The 22,220-nt window shown below is 36.5% G+C and overlaps 1 protein-coding gene across 1 annotated transcript in view; it reads right to left on the bottom strand.

The window, feature by feature from the left end:
* CC2D2A (coiled-coil and C2 domain containing 2A) overlaps positions 1-22,220 on the bottom strand; it is a 52,022-nt gene that overhangs the window by 22,867 nt on the left and 6,935 nt on the right. The window contains exons 4-18 of the mRNA XM_084203768.1: positions 21,260-21,361; positions 20,257-20,433; positions 19,860-20,010; positions 18,572-18,708; positions 17,137-17,268; positions 15,186-15,395; positions 12,988-13,091; positions 10,082-10,222; positions 9,510-9,666; positions 8,466-8,695; positions 7,398-7,575; positions 6,064-6,220; positions 4,816-4,963; positions 2,655-2,793; positions 1,617-1,820 (exon numbers count right to left, since the gene is read on the bottom strand). Coding sequence (XP_084059894.1) covers positions 1,617-1,820; positions 2,655-2,793; positions 4,816-4,963; positions 6,064-6,220; positions 7,398-7,575; positions 8,466-8,695; positions 9,510-9,666; positions 10,082-10,222; positions 12,988-13,091; positions 15,186-15,395; positions 17,137-17,268; positions 18,572-18,708; positions 19,860-20,010; positions 20,257-20,433; positions 21,260-21,361 — 2,367 coding nt within the window. The remainder of the gene's footprint in view (positions 1-1,616; positions 1,821-2,654; positions 2,794-4,815; positions 4,964-6,063; positions 6,221-7,397; positions 7,576-8,465; positions 8,696-9,509; positions 9,667-10,081; positions 10,223-12,987; positions 13,092-15,185; positions 15,396-17,136; positions 17,269-18,571; positions 18,709-19,859; positions 20,011-20,256; positions 20,434-21,259; positions 21,362-22,220) is intronic.

The raw sequence follows: 22,220 nt of genomic DNA, 5'->3' as shown, positions 1-22,220 counted from the left end.
TGCACCACTGGGTACCTGAAGGATGCAGTAAGAAACCCCCTCAAGCCTTTCCTACTTAGGTAAAAACAACCTTAGTCCTTTCTGCCTCTCCTTGTAGGTCATGTGCCTCAGCACTGCACATACTCTGGTAGCTCTCTACTGGACTTACTCCAGTGTTTCAGAGTCTTTCTTGCACTGGGCAAGGTGTTCCAATTCATCAGTCTGGTGAGGAAGAGGTTAATGAGCAATGCAGTATCTGCTCACAACTCTCTGATGGGCAAAAGGACAGGGTGCCAAAATCATCTCTCTAGCTCCAGACAGTACAACAAGGGAAAGCAGCCATCAAACACAACCTGGAAGGCTCAGGTTGGACATGACTTTTTTTTCTTTTTTTTTTTTGAAACAATCTCTGGAAGGATAGTGAAGACTAGAACAGGTTATCCAAAAAGGCAGTGGAGTCTCCCATTTAGAGATTTTCAAGACTTGGCAATCAAATAAACAGCTGACCTCATCTAGTGCTGGCAACAGTACCACCACTTCAGTGGAAAGCAGGACCAGATGATCTCTAGAGAATATTTTACAAATAGTATTTCCATTATTCTACAAACTTCCAGACCTTTTTGCCAAATAGCTAGTAAATCAACTAGGAACAAATCACTTGAAACTTAGTTTTGAAGATCACAGCATACAAAATAAACTTGGAATGGGCAATCATGGGTTTATCCAATTTATCCTTAATGGAAAAAACCAACAACCCTCCATCTAAATAATTCTTAAACTATGGTTTTTAGATTTTGAATCATAACATAAAATGAATGAAAATAGCCCATAAAATGAACTGGATCAGAAAGGTACAGCAAACATGCAGTACATCATTAAATAAAAGATACAAAACTAACCTAAAATTTAAAAAATAATAATATTTATTCCAAAGAGACAGATATGTCTGAATTAATAAATATCTTTTAGAAAAACATATCATTCAATAGAAAAGAAACAAAAGAATTATTGCTAAGAACAAAAAAAAAAAAAAAAGCATGACTTAACACTAATAAGAGAGTTGAGATAAAAATAATTGATGTATAACCCAAATAAAAAAAATTGCACATATTGCATTTCAATAAGGAAATTAACAGACAGGCAAGGGCAAGGTAAGCTAGTTGGAGCAATGTACTAAAACAGAAATATCTGTAACACATGCTCTAATAAAACAAAAAAAGGTTTTAATTCTTGTTAGAGTCATTGCTTCTAACAGTCCCTATCCCCCCCAAAAAAGGGCTCAAAAGCTAACAGGCCTAAGCCTGAATTATCTCTGAATTACTTTTTTATATCTAAAATCACTTTTTTAAAAAGTATCTCAACTTTAACAAAAAATAATAACTTACAACATTTTTGCCTACAGCAGTTTTCCTGTTTTATTTAACTCTGAACAAAGTATGGCTGTGGAAATATTGCTTTAGAAAGAAGCTATTTTAATTAGATGAAAATACCACACTAGAAAAGACTGAAGGAATAAAATCCTTTTTTTTTTCATGTCAGCATAGCTTTACATTCTTTAAAGAACCGCTTGACTTAACTGCAAGTCAAATATTCTAAGCATTTGAACTAGAAAAAAAGTATTTCAGATAAGATTCTACCTGGAAGATTTTCTCACTGATTTCTCGTTCATGCAAAGGGACTTGCTTGTAGTTTCGGAACTCTGCCACCTCCTCATTTCTGAGCTGCAACAGTCGGAATCTCTTTGATCTATTAAACTCCTCATCAGAAACAAAATTAAATTCTTGCTGCAGCTGTTCCAATCTGAAGAAGTCAGGAACATGCGCCTCTCCGCTTGTAGTAATCTAAATTGGTAACAAAAATAGGAACTTTTTCATATAAAGTGACAAAAATCTATAAAATAGCTTTTATAAGTTTTACATGCATATTGCAAGGATGTTCATTTTAAGCAAAAGCAATAAAGATGGATCACACAGACTGAAACACTAAGTATTTTATAGCACTGTTTTGCTGAGCAAAGCATATGAGATTATACATTACAGATTATAATAAAATTCTATTTCCTTGTATCATAAACAAAAGATCAGAGAGTATGAAAGCTATAACATGTCAGAGTAACCTAGGAAACTGTACAGTAAAGGAGATCCATCTACAGAACTTCAGCTTTGTAAACAGCTATGTAAATTAAACAGCTATGTAAATAAACAGCCATGTAAATTAAACAGCTATGTTAACAGCTCCTCAATTTGTTGTTTAGAAAAGCTGAAGCCTCTACAACACCCAAGATCTCTGTGCAATCCTCATTAATGAGCAGCTTCTTATTTAGTACCACACAAATACGCTGGAAATTCCCTTGCACTTTAAGGAAACAACAAACTCAAAATCCATATTTTGTTTTTAATTTATTAACTGATCTGTATGCGCATTCCCTTACACCTATTTTTGCCACTACTGAATGGATTAATAAATCATATTCATTAATATGTAAACAACCAACTACTAAATGCATTAATCATATTTTTAGTAGATATTTTGCTTCTTAACATTCACACAAATATGTCCATCACAAATTCAAATGCTGCTACTTCCCTGGCACGCATGCAGATTGCCTGGGGAGGTTCTGGTGACTAGGAGTCCTACAGTTCCAGCAGCCCTTCAGCTTTGAAAACACCACTTACCATGATCAGCTGCATCAGAGCTGCATTGTTTGGGTCATTTGGATCAAGTTTTGCTTCAGCTGCCCACTTAGCTAGTTTCTTCATATCAGTTAGGCCTGATGTCCCAATAGATGCAATAGCATCAATATTTTTTAAAGCACTAAAAAGACAGAATTGACACAACTTACACCTAAAGCACATTTGATTTAGCAATATAAAAAAAGCATTTAAAACAATCTTAGAAAAACTCAAAAAGCTCCCCACAACCCAAACAGTAAATTCCAATTCACAGATATTAGTTGTAGCTATGGAACTGAGGGAATGACCAAATGCAATTGCAAAGCAAAGTAAATGGGAAATAGGAAGGAACTGGTGTAAGACAACTTTTATCCAGCTAATAAGGTGCTTTTTTATATATTCCTGCTATTCCTATGCTACTCCATGTTGCTGCAAGTAAGAAGATAAATTACCTCGCACTGTGAAAGGTAACATAAAAGTTTTGACAAAGAACTCCTCAGACACACAGTCCTTGCTTGTGTTTTATCTTAGCTCCTGTCTTTGACCTGTCCTCCTGGATGGTGCTTTCAGCCTTGCATTTCAGCCCTCATCTCTGCCCCCTCCTTGCTGTTTCTGCATAGACCCTGGGGCCTGAATCATCCCCTCACCATGTCTGGGACTGCTGCCAGCACTCTGCTCAGCCTGCCATGTCCAGACTGCATGCTGGCTGGAGAGGACACTGCCTGAGCTTGGGGAACCCTAGCAGCCTTCTCTCTTGTGATGCAGCACCGCTTATGATCCTCCCTGTAGCTACAAGGCCCAAGTCTTTATCCTTGGGTGCTCCTACTCACTTTCTTGTACTCACAGCAGGCAAGGAAGTATGGCAGGTAGTCTGGAGGCCATTTGTACACTGCCCTGCTTGCCATCTGCATCTTCTCACAGGAGCCACCTCTGAAGGCCCACTGCTACTCAAACCTTGACACATAAGGCCAATACACCAGGACATGCGTGTTATTTATTAGCCAAATATGACTGGAGTGGACGCTGCCCCTTCTCATGTTAGGGGTGCTAGTTTCAGTCTTTGATCTCTACTTACTTGAGTATTTTCAAGAAAACTTTAAAACTTACAGGTCTGTCTTGTGCTTGGTTAGAATCAGTCAAATATCCAGCAGTTACTGCAGCAGCAGATTAAGCAGGAACATCAAGTTTATCTTTAGGCATCAGTCTTGAACAAATGCCAACTGAATCACAATTGTGCTAAAAAGCTCATGGGCAGCAAAAGCCAACATTAGTAATGAAAATCCTCTCTCTGACCTTCCCAACAACAATGGAAAGCCACAGAGAGCTGTTCAACTCCACAAGGTGTTTCAAAGAAGAGTGTTTCACAGAAAACTTCCTTCTGAAATTCTTCAGTTCTCCATTTATGACAGTGATTAGTCTCCAGAGTTCAAGTTAGCTGTTGGGAATCCATCTTTACATTTTAATCTCATCTATTCTGCTTTCACTGAAGTCAGCAGAGTACTGATACATTGATCAACAAAGTACTTGAATGGCTGCAGCTTGGTTAACAATAGTAACAGAATGATTTGTAAGCCAATGTCTACCCTCTAAATAAATAAAAACCTGACAAATTCATCAGCTGGAAGAAGTATTTATACTTGCTCAGTATTAATAACTATGGAAAAGGTTTTAAGGGTTTATTGTGAAGGTACCTGAGGACATTAAAAAGCAGCCTATATGCATCAGTTCTTCCACTTTATGGAATTAAATAAAAGCAGAAGAATGGACAAATAATTTACAATAACCAACTTGCAGCCCAAGTTTGGCTCAGGCCAAGTTAGCCTCTCCAAATGCACTTCAGATAAGAAAGAACTGGAGTTTCTGCTCTTAGCAAAATAACTACAGGAAGGTTCCTTGAGAATATATTCAATCTCTATTAGAAAATCATAAAATTGAATTAATTAGCTTGAATATTCTAGAAATAATATGCTGAAAAGTATAATTTCTAACTAAATCACATTTACCAAATACATGTACCCTAAGATATCTGCAGAGGGTTACAGCACAAAGTAAAATACCTAAATATGAGGAAAAAGGTTATGAAAAGTCTTGATGATGAAATTTTTTTTTTAAATACTAGTACAATCAGTTTCCCATGCATCACTGAAAATTTGTGTCTTATTACCTTGGAATGCCTGTGTTTTGCTGAGACACTGGAGGAATTAAGGGGATTCCTTTTTCTCCAACTGCCCAAGAGACACTACTGGATACTTTCCCAGAGGTCATGAAAGTCATTTTGTTGCTACCATCAGCTTCAAATGAAAAGGACACACCTATCAAAGGGGAAAAATCCAAAGTAGTGTATTTATGCATTTAAACACGATGTCTTAATATTTTTAAAAATACTTGCAGAAAATGAGAAGTCAAATAACCTGTGCCTTTATATAAAAAGGTTAATGTGAAACAATGATTCTGCTGTGTGCTGTGGGGAAGAACTCTGCTCTACTATAATGAGTGAAAGATTCCATTACACCTACAGAAAGGCCTTCCATTTGAGCTAGAAGTAAAGGCTATGCCAAAGGCTCATTTTTTTCCTCCACAGATGCACACCATTTAATATTCCTGGTACTTTTCAGAGTCAGCATACTGTTATTAACAAAACAGAAATTCGGAGTCAAAAGAATTATGTATGACTGAAAAGTCAGTCCCAAAGCTTTTGACACACAATTGTACATATGGTCATCATAGTCAGTGACATTTACTGTAATGATTTTTTTACCCTATTTTTTCCCTCCTCATTTTTTTAATCTATTCTGCTCTAGCTTTATCTGTATTTATAAATGGCAAATTTATGCAAGTCAGTCATCTCACAATGCTGTTCAAACTCATTATACACACTTGCAAGTTCCATATGCTACCATGTATTCTTCATTTCCCCTTTTGCTATCTCTCCCTTGTTTTATCTTTAGCCTAAAGCCCCAAGGAAAATGGGTGTGCAGGCTGCCAATAAAACAAGTAGGGGGACAAAAAATTACTCTGCATATACACTTCTACAGACAGTTTTTCAGTGGTTTAAAACATTAAAATCACTGGACCGATAACGATTAGTATCTGCTTGCTCTGCAGTGTCAGAGGCCTGATTACAAATGCTCAAAAAATCCCAAACATCTTCTATAACTAGTAAAACTCCATTCTTTCAACAAGACAAATAATAAACAGACACATTTTTATCATGCAGATCCTAAAATTAGTAAGAGACAAAAGTTCCACAACGGACTTCAATAATAAGTATCATGACAATTATGGAAGACTCAGTTACAGAAGCTGTGAAGGCTCTTAGCAGGATTTACTCCGAAACCCACTTCAGCCTGTTACTGCTACATGGTTCCAGCAAATAAAGAAACACTGAGCTAAGGAAAACAAGAGTCCTCACCACTCCCAACTCCTTCATGATCCAACATCACACGCTGATCACTGCTGAACTCTATTTCCTCCAGAGGAGCACTGCCTGTCAGAACTGCAGTCTCAGGAACAGGTAAGAACACTTCAGCTAACAAGGTGGTACTGCTGATACCTGTTGTTTCATAAATCTAGGAAAAATATATGATGAGGGACAGAAGAAACAATTTACATGTGCATTCTTGAGAAGTTGAAAACATATTGCAGGGTATTTAGAGAAAAGGTTTTACTATGGCTTAAGCGCGAAATAAATAACTTGAGGCAATTGTATTAATCCACTTTCTAAAACATCCAATTAGCAGACATTTCAGCAGCTATCAGCAGCTTACTTGATGTGAATTCTTCCTACAAGTCCATCTTCACTTTTCTAATGCACCTGAGACAAGTATGACAAATCCAGTCTTTTAAGAGCATCACTGTACAATATGCAACTGCTTGTGACTTTCCCTTGGATCAGCTGAAGATTCTGGAGGGATTCTGCCTGGCTAATTCTCCCTTGACATGAAAGGCAGGGTATGGCACACAGTCCCCATTCTGGCAGCACTGCAGGTTGCTTCTCTCTTTCCTAGCCAGCTGCAGGCTCAGAGTGATGTCAGTGGTTTCTCCATTCAAATGTTCTGAATCCAGGAAAATGGTCTTCCTTCTCCTTTTCAATTTATATGTTCAATAAATAAGCAGACAAGGGGTTTTTACACCTTTCCCTGAACTACCAGTTTTACCTAACCAGAAGAGTTCTCTAGAGGGAGAAGTAGGATTCTGATCCTGTTTCATATTAACTCCGAAAAGTATTCGTGTGAACTATTTATTAATTCATGCTTGGAATTGGTGGGTAGTGCCTTGATTTAACTGCACTGCTGATCAAGTTGAGTGCAGGTATGGACATCACTAGAAATTATTTTTTTTCTTATTCCCCTCCAGTAAATATTATGAGGGTTTTACTGTGTGGAAAATAACGTTTTAAGATGACCATGTTAGGAATTTGATCTGCAACACAAATCAATTTTTCCAAAATCAAAAGATCAATCCACTAACATATTTAATCACAAGTCCCAATTATTTAATTTCTCCCATCCAAACTATATTTTTTCTATATATTTCTAGAAAGCATAAGCATCCAAAACATAGCAGCAAAGTTAAAAGTTAAAGACTGAAGAAACAAGGAATGAGGGTAAGACTGATGATTTACAAAAGGTCTTTCATAGGTTTTTCAGTCTTTATGACATTATCATAGAGCAAAACACAAGCATTGCAGGACTAATTACATTTTATATCATATTTTAAAAGTTATTGCAATAAATCAACATCTACCTGTAGTTTCAAACTCTCTGGCCAATTGATTATTTGTAAATTGAAAATCTGTCCAAAGTGAACTCTAAAATCGGAACTTATTGGTCGGGTAACAGTCCTTGACACTTCTTTGGAGTTGAAAAGGACTTTAATAAATGCTGAGCGTTTCTTCACATCCTCTCGTCGCAAAACTTCTGCTCTGTAAATATGTCAAACAAGCTAACATATAATTTTTAGTAACATTTTTATTATTTATTTTTAATGAAAATCTGATTTCTCATGGGGAGACAGAACCCACCTAAAAATAGATGGTATTCCTCAAAAAAAGTCACTATACAGGAATGAATTTAGAACTCTCACTTAACAAGTGTTTTATCTTCTTGTGAATATAAAATGATTTTTAAATGATCAGGTAAAATTTTGGATCCACAAAAGATAACTCCATATGAAAGAAGTTATCTAAAATAAAATTCTCTTCCACCCTCCTTCTCCAAAGCACAAAATTGATATTGAGTTAAAATTTTGAAGTTTTCCATCACTGGGACTACAACAGCCAAGCAGCATTCCCTGATGAGGCTATTTGTGAACTAAATACAAAACAAAGCAGTATTTAAATTACTGAAATACAGCAGATGTATGTTAAATTGTGTGTGCAAATATGGAAAGTAACAGAAAACAAGTACATTTATTTTTTTATCCACAGTGCAATCTCTGGTTTAGTACACAATTTCTTTCTTTTCCCTCTGTTGACTGCAGCACAGACCCTGTGCAAAGGACTAGCTGGTGAGAGTAGTACTGCCAGCAGTGACCCAGACTCCACACTGAAACCAGCTTCTTTGTATCTGCACCCTGTTCTGTGCAGATGCTCAAGGCATAGCAGATGGTTCAAAGGCATTGTGCAGACATGCATTTCTTAAATGCACTATGTACAAGGTTATCTGTGACTTGAAAATGAATTAAGTTGTATCATCTTCAAAAGCAGAGGTTTCATCACTAGGCTAAATATGCAGCTGAAGTTGTATAAACAAGCAATTAATAAATTACAGAAATTCACAAATAAGGCAATTTGCTGGCCAACATTTATCTTACCGAGGACACTGCTCAGTGGGAGTTATGCTTCCTGAGAGGGTCAGCTCAGGAACTAGAATAGGCTCTCCAGGTTTCCTTCTGCAGTTGTCAGCTTTTTCTCTAACCTGCTGCTCTATTTCCAGGCTATTGGCCATTTTAGGTGGGATGGGTTTTATACGTTCCTCACCAAAATCATGATCTTCTGATTCTTCATCTACATGAGTATCTTTTTTCTTTTTCTTCTTGGACTTCTGCATATAAAAACAATAACGTTCCTTCTGAATGTGTTTCAATCTCTGCAATTTTTTCTCTTGTTCTCTTGATTCACAAGTGCTAAACACAGATGGTGTATGTACAGTAAAATGACAGTATAATTTTAGTATTACACACAAACACATAAAAGATTTCTCTCATTGTAAAGGACTGCATCAGTTTCAGAATTCAGCAATACATTCCATTCATATGCTTCAAAATCATAATGTGCTCCAAGCAAAACATTTACTTAATCTTCTCTACCAACTTTCAAAATCAGCATGTTTCTTGAACATTCTGGCTAGATGCTGCCTTCTCATTTGCCTGAGCTACCACGTACATTCTGTTAGGATTGAAGGGAGGCTACTCAGCCAGTAGACACAGTTGTTTGAGATGCACTGTCTAGACATACACTGACAAAACAAATGCACAGGTGCCACAAACTCTGGAGCACAAGTGGTTTTGGCTTAGCAGTATCTTTAGCATGAGCACAATGATCCTCTCCCTTCCCCGTGCCAAACAAGAATAAACAAAGAGAACAACACAGACCTTTCAGCATCTCCTGAACTACAACATCCCAGTGTTTACATGCATGCTCAACTTTGAACAGCTGCAAAACAGTTCCTCCTTCCACAGACTCCTAGATTACTTGGAAGTACAGCTTGCTTGGAAGCACCAAGCCACTTCACAACTTAACGCATCATAAGCAAAAGAAGAGGAAGGAGAGCAATTTTTTTTTCTGTATTAGAAGGAGAAATTTTTGACACATTTACTAGTATTTTTTTTCTGTGAAATTGAATGATTTAAACAAACCTGTGTCTTCTTCCAGGATTTCCAGTCATGTAGCTCAGTTTTATACTCCTCCATTTTCTTTTCATATTCTTCCATACATTCTTCTAGCAATTCCCTTATCTCGGCCTGAATTTCTTCTTCATATGCTTTTTCATCCGATTTCTGATCAACCTCTTCCCTTCAAAACAACAATTACCAGCATGTTACATAAAATTACATAAGAATTACAATTAAGTCTGTAACATATAACAGAAATCTACTTCTCCATGAATTAACTTCATTATATCAGAAGTATGCTTTATTTAAAAAGACTAGCATAGATACTCTTAAGTGTTGATAGCAGATAATTATATTAACTCCAGATAGTAACTTTCATTACTCATTAGTCTGTAGACATTCCTTTCTGATACAGTCATTACTTATTTAAACCTTCCCTCTTCCCCAAACTCAAAAGGAATAGTGGCAGGCTGAAAGTGCCAGCACTGCTCTAAGTGTTACTTCTGCATATCAAAATTCTAAGTTTCTAAATTAACTAATCTTATTACAACTCCACTGCTAGCAAATAAAGTACAAGAAGTGTTATCAAGACATACTTCCTCAAATAAAGTTTCAGGGGTGTGTTAGTAAACTTCTGAAAGTCCCGGAGGGATTTAATTTGTTTCCAAACTTTGATAATGGTCTTAAGCAATGTTCTGTCTTTTTCCTGTTCAGCATCACGAAGTCTTCTGGTTTGTCTAGAAATATACATACATAGCACAAGATCAATCAGAATTGTCTCACTCAGTGAACAGACTGAAAACTGGAGATACCAAAAGCCAAGTTGACAGGGGTTTCAGCCTGATTGATGGCTGCAGTGGTTTAAATCCAAGGAACATAAAACCCAGACTTGAAGATAGCAGGATTTGATTTCCTCCTATATTCCAGTCTCTTTCATTTGGAACAATCTGACTTCAATTAAGTCTGTTCTTTAGAGATCTCACAGTTTTCAGAAATGCTTATTACAGCTGTACATAATTAAAAACATTTTAAAGCAAATTCATGTAACAACAGCCCAGAAAACCTACACTGCTGCTATGAAGTAATGCTCATTACGTGTGTACATTACAAAACATGTTTCAAACTTCATATGCCTCTAGCTCCAGTAAGTAGGACCTGAAGATATGAAGTAATGTAGCAAGTCCTTTGACAGACGTACAAGATTCTTAACACAAAATTAACACAGTCTTTTTTGTGCGTCAGAATTGATATTTCACATTTTAACCTTCTAATTTGTAAAACAGCAATTCATTACCACTTTTAATGACCATCACACACTTCCAATGTAAATGTCCACACAGCACAAGCACAGGCTGCTTCCACTATTATCCTGGTACAAAATCAAGTCTGTGATTAAAAAAACCCAATGTAAACTAACACATTGCTACTTATAATATTCAGAGAGTGTGGAAAACAGACACAGAGTTAGAGCTGAGAGAAGAAAGACCTTATACATCATTTAACAGCATAAGCCAATTTAGGGAAAACAATAAACAAAGAAGAAATGCAGACTTCAGAAAGCAATATGATTAACTTGTCCACTTCAATAGCTAGCAGTTTGCATATTACTTATCCATGCAGCAACCTTTTTGTTTTTGTCTAGCAGATGACGCCAGAAGATGAAACATGAGGAACACAGAGATCAGTAACCACACTTATCTGATGTATGGGATTTGGAAGCAGGACCTTTCAGTGGAGAATCATCTCTGCTAAAATACATTACCCACAAGGACCTGAATCATAGAATCCACAGCATATGTTGGCTTCCTACTTCGGGAAGTGAAGACAGTAGGGCTGAATTTCCTAATCTGCAAAAGTTTTCTGTATTCAGATGACATTTCTTCCTCAAGCCAATGGAAAATTATAGCTTTGATCTTCAGAAAGCAAAGGTTATACCTCTGTTATGTTATTGCAGGGTAGAGGAAACAATTAGATTACTTTCCATGCTACATGTCTCTAACTTCTCATGCATGTTCTACATTGACCATCAGGGAAATGCAACGTTAAAAGAGAGACAAGGCAGGTCAGATGATTTTACCAACAAAAGTGGTCCAAGTTAGTACCAAATACCATGACAGCAAAAATTCCTAAGCTCATCTGAGCTTCATATGTGTAACAGCTTCCAAAAACTGTAGCCAAACTTCCAACTCCCAAGAGCTGTAGCCAAAAGAATTACAGATATGAAAAGCTCTAGAATAATACCAGCCAAACTCACCTCATGTTACTTGAGCAACACTGATCTCACTGATTTCAGCTGAGTTTGTCCAGATTCATAATAGCATGAAACTAAACTAAAGCATGCAAGATATAGAAATCTGATACACAGAAGATGTATTCTTTCTTACTGGAGTTCACCATCAAGTAAGCCTCAGGTGCCAAAACCCAAGAATCTCATTCCCACAGTGAATCTTCCCATCACCATTCTCACGCTTTTCCTAGTGAGAGCTCCTGTCTCCGAGGTACAGTATGGTAACTGCACACCGCCAGCTCCTTGTCCTCTAACAGATATGTTAATAAGATACTGATAAAAGCTATTCCATTTTCAATTGAAGGCATTCTTTTTCCTTCAGTAAAAAATAATAAATTATAGACTACCTTATGTTCTAAGAGGAGTATGTGGATGCATAAGTCTAGCAGATGTAAATTTCAAAGCTGAAAGTAGAATTGTTATTAAAAACATTTTTCTTCTTCATATTGTGTGTGTGTAATGTGACCCATTACATCACTTTATAGTTCTGTTTCTTTAAATGAATACATTACTGCCTACTCTTAGATTGTGAAAAACTTTCAGACTTTTGTTATCTACTAGTTAAAAGGCTGCTCAGCATGGATATCCAAAATAACTTCTTTTTTATCATACTGCTAACACTTACAGTTCATCACTGTCCATCTGCCAAAAATAATACAAACTGTCACTACCGAGCCAAAACCTGTAGCATATTTTTACAACCCAGCTTTTCTCCAAGAACAGTAACTGTAATCTTGTAAAACAAAATTCTATTTTATTTGTATTAACCCACTGAAAAAGCCAAGGCCAAAATACCTTAGAATGGGAAGGAAATCAAGAACGTTTGTGTAATGAGGAAGAGGATGGAAAAAACTAGGGGTTTTGTCTGCTAAAAAAATTACCTTATTGCATTGCAAAAGCTTTGTGCATCCAGCTGAAGTCTACTGAAACTGTAATTAAATTTAATTATACAAAACATACCAGTAAATAGCTACTAAGAAATTAATAAACTTAATCAAATTAGACCACTTTTGAATGAAAATTTCAGCCTAAACTGTATTATCTTCATACTGCTTTATGCAACTTACCAGTGAGAACTCTTAAATCCTCAAAATTCTTCTAGGGCTATTTATAGTAGAATTTAAAAGTCCGACATGAATCATATTCTGTACCAACACGTAAAGGAAAAAAGGAATACAATTTTAAAACACAACAATTTAATGAATTCATACCCACCTGATCTCCATTTTGTATTCAGGTATGCTTTGTTGAGCCACAGGAACACCATCACCACCACCACCTTCCATACTATACTGCACAGCACTCCTCAAAGCATGCAGCTTGAACAAACAAACAAAAAAGGCAATTAACAGATGGCTTAACAAGGTATGCAATGTGCTGCACTTTGAAAGGAAAGAGCAAATTACTAATGACAGAAAACCCTGAACTATCCTGATCCTGCATTCACAGGGTTTTGCCATGTCTGTGAGGTGATTCCTCAGCATGACATTTTAGTTAGGATCCCTGGATATAAAAGGGAGATTTACTAACTTTTATCACTGCAGCAGATCTAATCATGGGGAAGACTGATCTAGGGAGCATTCTGAGAGCTCAGGAATCAAAGGTGTAAGTGGAAAAAGACATCAGGTCAGCAAAAAGCCCCAACTTTCACAAAAGCCTTTCTTGGGACTAGGAAGGGCTACTAAAGGTAATTCTTAGTGAATCAGAAAATCCCAGAATCTTGGAATAGAATCACAGAATCATTAAGGCTGAAAAAGTCCTCCCAGATGTAAACTAAACCACAGCACTAAGTGCCACAACCAGTCATTTCCTGAACACTTCCAGGGATGGTGACTCCACTTCTTCCCTAGCCAGTGCATTCCAATATCTAATCACCATTTCACTGAAGAAATTCTTCCTGATATATACAACCTAACCTTCCCTGGCACAGCTTCTGGCCAGTCAGTCCTCTTGGCTTGCCTCTGGTTGCCTGGGGTAAGAGACTGAACTCCTCACCTGGCTACTTTCAGGCAGTTGAAGAGAACAACAGGGTCCCTCATGGGAATCTCCAGGTTAAACCATCCCTGCAAGGAGGCTGTAGACAGATGTTGGTCTCTTCTGTCAAGTAACAAGGGATAGGACAAGAGGAAACGGCTTCAAGTCTCAGGGAGGTTAGATTGGATCTTGGGAAAAAAATTCTTCACCGAAGGCTTTGTCAAGCACTGGAACAGGCTGTGCAGGGACATCTACCATCCCTGGACATATCTAAAAGATGTGCAGACTGGTACTTAGGGGTTAGTGGGTTAGTGACAGACTTGGGAGTGCTGGGTTAATGGCTGAACTTGATGGTATTAGAGGTCTTTTCCAACCTTAATGATTCTATCGCCTTATAGGTTCCTGTAATGAAGACACAGATAACCCAAATGCTCTGTTTCAGACACCACTAAGGCAAATCTTTCAAAAGTACTAACAGAACAAAGAGTACCAAGGAATTATTTTGAGACACTGTATGAAATGTCAGTCCATCATTACAACTATAAGCTAATGCTTTATATAAAAATTCAGAAATATCTGCACACCACCTACTGACCCTCATTACACTAATATAAAAATGAGCTTGTACACAATGACTATTCTTCCCTTATAATAGTTCTTTAATGTAGAAAATCATGGCCTTTAGTTCATGGAAATCTAAATGTATATGTACTTAATAATCCAAATAATTTTTGACAGAGAAGTGTTCTTGTGTGCCCTGATGACATCAGATTGTGTTGACAACACTTAATGTTTGTGTACACACTTAAACCAGAGAAGACCACTGCTATTATTTCCAATGTACAAAGAGAGGATGAGGTGGTACACAGGGGATGAGCAGCCCTGTCAAGCTCACCCAGCAAATCAGCAACAGAACCAGCAACAGAGGAGTCTACATTGAGCCTTGGGTTCTGCCATGTCACAAGAGTCCCACAGTAAATGTGGCAGCAGTATGCATTTAAAACACAGCATCTATCACAGACACAGAGCTGGAAATGGGTTCTACTTTTGCACAATCTGGTGAAATTAACCCGCTTCCTTTTACTTTGATGTGATAACTGAAACTAAACTTCACTAACTTCCCTCCATCATTGAATAATGTCTTTTGCTGTCTCCCTGTCAGAGCTGCTGTACACAATCCTGTAATGTCTAATCTGTCACTCAATGGGAAACATTTTGGATACTCTAAGGAATACTATGCAAATGTTATTGTATTCCTTTTACTTCAGATTTAATTCAAATTCGAAGATCAAAGAAATTCTTAATCTTAAAAATGCAATTCTGCACTGAACACAAGCAATTCAGTCAAATATTTAGGTTTTTAACTTCTGACAAGTTCAGCTTTTACCTTAAACTGTCATGTCATTTTCTCAACAAGTATGAAGACAGAATAGAAATACCTTGTCTGTGAGAAGTTTGGTAAGATTCTTCTGTTTTCTTGCTAAATACTGATCGTATAACTGAGCCAGTTTAGCTGCTAACACATGCTCACGGCTAAAACAGGGATGGTGGGTGAATATCAGTCCAGAAATATCAATATCCAATTGAAACAGTCCCTGAAAATCTCCAGGTCCAACAAAATACTGATTGGTAGATGTCATTTTTATTGCCTGAAAGAAAAAAAGAATAAAATGGATTTAGAGATTCTTACAACAGTATTTTTCAAGGATTTTTTTTTGTCAGCCCATGTGAGGCTGAAATATACTGACTATAAAATAATACCTTCCTATACTGAAGGTTTTGCTGAGCAATGAAGAGAATGACACTGGATTAGAAAAAGCAGAGACTACTAGTTCTCTTTTGACACATTTGTTTAGTACTGCTTTGTTTTCTCTTAGAGCTGAGCTCTAGGATAGAGTCCAGCTCTGACAGAACAGCTCTCCTTGTAGAATAGGAAGACAGGGAGCTGTCCTTGTAGATGGTGTAATTAGGAAATGTATTACTTGCTTCCCCATTCAAACACCAGGGAAATTCAGACCAACAAAGGCAAATGAAAGTTTTCAGCAACAAAGCTTAAAAAGCCTACTTCAATCCGCTGCAAAGAAAAAGACATCCATGGCTTACACTCTCAAGTTACTGAAATCAGAAGAGAATTAACACTGCTTCCAGCCTGACTACTCCTGCTCCCTTATTAGGATCCTTCAGAAGACATTCTGAAGGTATTGTGGTGCTGTAAAAGATTGTTAGTTATGTAGTGTTTGTTGCAGTCCCTTCCTGAGAACAGGAAAAAGATGGATTTGGAGGGCAATTTAGCTGTTGCACAGGACTTACTTAGGAGTTATTTAGATCTTTTATAGGACTGATATAAATGCCCATGAAACACACTTGAGTCCACCTGATCCTTCCAAATTCAGTTTCTCATCAAAAGATATCACGTGTCATAAAAATGACAACTTTGAATTCCTTATGCTTTAACTATTTTTCTGCCCATAAAGGACCCTTAAGCTCACTGTGACTCAGATATTTCTATGCCACTGTTCATGTCAACAAGGTGCTCCTGAAACATGAGGTCCCTTGGCCTGTGTTTACATGATCTAAACAGTAAATTTTTCCTGCCTGCAGAAGCACCCTGCACAGACCTGTGCCACTGGATGCAGCCTGTGGGTTGCATATTTATCATCAGCATTAACTGAAGGGCCACATTTAAATCTCTATCAAAAACAGTCAGAAACACTTATGTGTCCCAAATGAGCACTCTATTTTAAAGTCTTAAAAGTCAGCTTTTTCAAAGGGTAATAGAGTTCTACCAAGCAGAACAAGTAAAGCTTGCTTCAAGATTGCTGAATGGTTTTAATTTAAACTTGTTTTGATTTGTACTAATTGCACATTGAGACTGCTGTTTGCCAGGGTACGTATGCTGTGACTGGGAAAAACCAACCACAAAAACCCCTGCAAACAAAACAAAAAAACCATGAAAAACCAAGAAAAAACTCCACAGCCTCCCCAAAATATCTGAATTGATGCTACATAACTCAGAATTGTAACTGTCTACATAAGCAAACTCTATATATACACTAATGTAGGAACTACTCTACTTTGGCATGAGGATATGCAAGGGAGCCTCACAATGATCTTAGCTGCTCACAGATTTTAAGGTGTTTGTCATGAGTTCACACTTTACTACTTCAACCAGCCCTACCTAAACTCTTCATCCTTTTGTATGCATTTTTAAAAGAAAAAACAGATAGATACTTAATAAAGTAGAACTGATTTAAAGAACAGATATGAAATCACAAAAAACCAATCAATAGTCATGGTTCTTAGCACAAAACCCTTCATGTCACCAAGGTTTCTGGTACAGAAGAACTGGGACACTGAGTCTCAGGAATCACATATATGAAATATGCTTACTTTTCTATACACTGTTTCAAGTTCTGGTGCAATGCCTTCTTCGAGTGAGAATATTGGAGGCCTAGTAGAAGACTGTTTAATTGGATTAGGCAATGCTAAGATTTTGCCATCATCACCAAACCATTCTTTCCCCTACAAAGAAAAACAAAATTTTATATTGTTTCTTACTTTATAAAGGAATTACTTGCAAAATCATAATTCTTATAAAAAATACAGAATAAAAGGTGACTATGGATTGTTTGTGACTGAAATAACCAAAACTTTCCTAGTACACCAAAATGAAATCTTCAAATATACCAGAAGTAAGTTTTGAAATTAAAAGACCAAGATGTTGCTCAAACTTTGATTATAGACATTTATTTTTCCTTCAACATTCAGTGTGATAGATTTGAAAGAAAAAAAATCAACATGTCACTTATTTAAATGCTATTTTCTTAAATCACTAAAATAGAAAGAATTTTAAGTCTTGTTTTACACAAGAGCTAAATGGCAGTTCAGATGATTTATCAAAGCACCTCTCAAATCTTCTAGTCCAAAACCTGAACTACTTAAATAGCATCTATGAAAGCAGACCAGGTAAGTATTTTACACAGAAATTGCTATCCATGGTTTCACATGGATAATTCATGCCTCTGTTCTCATTACCTGGACTCAAATACAGCGCAAACCAGTGCAGCTGTCCAAGGATGCTGCCCTACCCTGTTAGTTTCATACCTGCTTTATATACCTTGTATTTATATTTATTATTCTTTTCAATACCTGACCATCGAGTCAGATGTTGATGTGGAAACACCATGAAGTCAATCAGAAAACTAACTGGGTTCAAACTGCCCCTTCAGAAATTTTAGATCCAAATGTTCCCAATCTGATTAGCAAAAGCACATGAAGAATACATAGAATCACAAAAAACAACAACAACAACAACAAAAAACCAAAACCAAACCAAACCAAAAAAAACAACAAAAAAAAAAGGCAGCTTCTGCTCAGGAGTTTAAGTCTATACTGAATACACACCTTACCATGTATAGGATGATAATATAGGAGGACAAAATATATCCAAGCTACTTTTCCAAGTCTTTCCCAAGTCTTCAAGTCATACTTAAAAATCTGAAAGGATCTCTGATAATCTATACCAATATTTAATTAGCCTTACAATCTGATCAGTGGTCTGTTCCCCAGCAGGTTACAAGCAGAGCCAAGAAAAGGCATCAGTTTTGTAAGACCCAGTCTGATGTTCTGACAGTGGGGTTACACTAAAAACAGGCTCTTACAAAAGTATGTATTTACCAACATCTGATGCTGCTAAACATTTTGAAGATGACAGCCCCATATTAGCATGATCATCCACTTTCTTAACTATAAAAAAAAAAAGATACTTATAAAGATAAATAAAATACTGATAAAAGTTACAACTAAAAAGGTAGCAGTGACTTACTTGGTCCTGTCTGAGTATTCGGTTTTCTAAAATATTTTGGTTAGACTGTGATACAAAGGGCCTTTCTCCAGTGTAAAGACCTTCATCCTCAAGGTACCTGGGCTGCATATTTCTAGGCATCTTCTCAGAAGCAGGCACTAATGAGACATTAAGAAGAAAACCATGTAAAATATCTTGTAACTATAGTTTTAGTTTTTTAATTCTTAAAATGATTGGCACTGTATATTAAGCATGCTGTCAGAAGTATTTTACTACATAGGAAAAAAAGAAATAAATATAGAATTTTAACAGGTCCTTAGCTTAATCCAGACAGATCTCTCATAATGGTACCATAAAGCGCCACAATTCTAATAAACCAATAACTAAAAATTTATTTACCAAAAATACTTCAAGCTACTTAGTGGAGTTTAGTGTTAATAGCTGCTTGCAGAACAGTATAAAAAACCTGGAGTAGCAACTGACTAGAGAAGCATTTCTAAGTCTTTCCAATGGAAAGTGAAACATTCAAACTAATCAGACCTTCAGTTAATAAATAGTTTGCCTAAGCTAGTCTCATACAAAATACAAAACATGCATAAGAGAATTATGTTAGCCAAATAACAGCAGGTGGAATTTGAAGATCTGCCTGCAAGGCTGTTTCACTGTGTGTATGGATTCGATATTTTTCAAGAAGCAACCTCGAAACAGGGAAAGATTGTACTGAGGGTTACAACAAAAGTTTTCCCCTAAATCAGAACAAAGTGGATCACACAGGAAGTAGTCTTAACTAAATTACAAGACATGAAAAAACAGAAGCACACAATGTCAAATATCAAGCTATACTGGTACCATTCCAGTATATACTGGGAGACTTGTTTCTATTTCTTCCAGTTCAAATATCAAATAGCAAGTGATAATATAAAGCAATTTTTTAGGACTTTGAAGTTCTGTGGGAATAACATAAAAAAGTCAGAGATATGATCAATGCTGCATACATTAAATAACAGCACAAGAGGGGCTAGCACCTTGCATTTCCTACAGACAGGAGGAAAGAAATTACCCCCAAGCAACTGAGGTGCCCTGAGTACACCTGCCAGTGCAGCAGGTGATGACCTGCTGAGGTGTGCATGCTCCCAGCTAATCCGTCTGTCAGACTTTTTCACACTCAACTGGATGAGCAGTGTCAGAGAGCTGCAATGAAACATCTCTCTCTGCTGCTGCTGATAGTCAGTACAAGATTTCCTCAGCAGATAGATCACCATGCTGTGCAAAAATCCAGGAACTAAATGGATAAGCACAATCTTCATACCTGCTAACATGCTGGGAACAAAGAGAAATTCTTTTTCCCTTTTCAGTTGCTCAGTGTAGCTTTCACAATCAACAGGTTTCTCTACCACAAGGTCGTCATCTGTCTGCCCTATGAATAAATCATCATCTTTCACTAGGCGTACGTCTTCATCCTATTGGTGAAGTGCAAACATCTCTTAGTTGTCTGCTTCTTAAGAAAGTTTCTTGAGAAAGTATGCTTTGAGAATTTTTAAGGAAACCAAAGATGCTGTTTTATATATAATAAAAGATATATGTAAATAAATAACAATATAAAGAGAAATAAAAATAATAAATAACAATAAAAATAAATAAAACAATATGAACAGAATAAAAATATTCTGAATAAAAAATATTAACATTTATACTATAGCTCTCACCATTTCATCCTCCTCTTGTTCATCTTCATGAGTTTCGACATACTCCTCTTCTACCTCTTCTTCTTCATTTAATCCATTCTTTTTCCTGGCTCCAGCTTTCATTTTCTCTTCTACAGCATCAAAATTGAAGGTAAAGAAATTATATGCTTCTTCCTCAGAAGGAAAATCATTCTGGAACTAAAAAAAGAAGACAAAGATACTTTATTATGATATTCTTAAGAAAATTAGGGCAAATGAATAAATTGAATAAATCTTCCCATTAATAATATGAAACAGCAGCAGGTATAAACATTTGTTACAAGATAATTATTATTTTATCTCAACTAGAACTCACTCAAATGCTGAAGCTAACTGAAATTTGTAAATGATTCATTAAACTTTCTCTATTTCTATATATTCATTCAATATTTCTTGCAAAGTTTTGTTTAAAAAAGTTACCTGGTCTAATTTTAACATTCTTATTGTTTTAAATACAAACCATTTGTCAATCAGAACAGCAAAGTTAAAGTTCTGGCCATACTGCAGATACCTAGGTAAATGACATGAAAAGAAATTTCTAATGGCCTTTTGCCTTTGAAGGATCCAGGACCCTTTAGCTTTAGGATGAATCCTCTAGGGAAAGAATTATCATTAGTACTTTGTGGCTAATAAATATCAATAACTAGTCTGTAAAATGCTTTAACTGCCTACTGGTGGCATTCAATAAAAAGGATTTAAGCAGAAGACACTTTTTTCCTGCAAACCCCAGTAGTGTCCAGATGGATTTACTAGAGCTTTTTGGGTTTTTTAATCAAATGACCCAAAGCCATTCTTATATTTGATGAAGGTTCCTTTTATATACTTCAATTATTGGCACATATTGCTTGTGAATTTTTAAATTAAATAAAACCTTCACCACTGCTTAAGACTGAATTCTGTCTCCTTCTTCAAACAGAATCATGAAGCCATATAAAGGTTAAATTAAATTAATATTCATTATTGAAATGGAGGAATTGGTACTTACTGTTGACTTTTGCTTAAGCTTTTTTACAGAATCACGAAACTTTGCTTTTGATAGTAAGTGTGATTCGCCCTCTGGCATCTCCCTGAATTGATCATTATCAGACTGCATAAAAACATATACATAAGTTTTAGTATACATTTAGTGAATCATAAAAAAATACAAACAATTGACTACAGTTATTAGATATTGCACTTTCACAGAAAAAAATAACAAAAGAGAAACATCGCCACTGTGGTAACAAAGGGATTGTATATTGATTTTACAAGGGTACATTACTTAATTCCTTTGGGTCAAGAAATAGACTGTAGAGCATGAAGAAATGGTTCATTGCATAAATGACAGTAGCTGTCTTCACTGCTGATGGGATCATTGTTTCTGCACTCCTGAACAAAAGCAATCACATGTTGATGTCCAAAGGGAGAGCAAGGAGGCAGCAATGGCTGCCCTTGGGCAGACAGCCCCAGCAGGGCAGCAGTGCCAGGGGTGCTGCTGGCAGTGACTGCAGAGCAGAGAAGGGAATCGGGGCTCCTCTCAGACAACCCCTGCTGCAATCAGGAAAACACTCTTTGGTATTGTTTAAAAAAGGTGGTGTTCATTGCTTGGTTGCTGAAATACACACTCGATTATTTATTTTATTCTGTCAAACATTATTGCTAGGCTACTCTCTAACTCCATGGGTGACACACCCCTGCCTTTTCTTGAAAAGATGTATCATGTTTATCCACTTGCAGTCAAGATCACTGGAAAGGTCACTGGTTCTGAGGTTGCATCAGCAAGTTCATTTAAGTGCTTCAAAGTGATTGTCATCAGGCTTAACCAACAAAAACACATCTACCATTCCATCTGTTCTTCTTCTTTGTGGACTGAATTGTTAGATTACAGGAAGACAATTCTGAAGTTTACCTCTATTACACCTATATTTCAAAATAATAATATCAAAAAGAAAATCTCAGACTCTGTC

Source organism: Fringilla coelebs (assembly GCF_963513975.1).
Source record: "Fringilla coelebs genome assembly, chromosome: 4".
NCBI lineage: Eukaryota > Metazoa > Chordata > Aves > Passeriformes > Fringillidae > Fringilla > Fringilla coelebs.
This window is presented reverse-complemented; position numbering and strand designations above follow the sequence as displayed.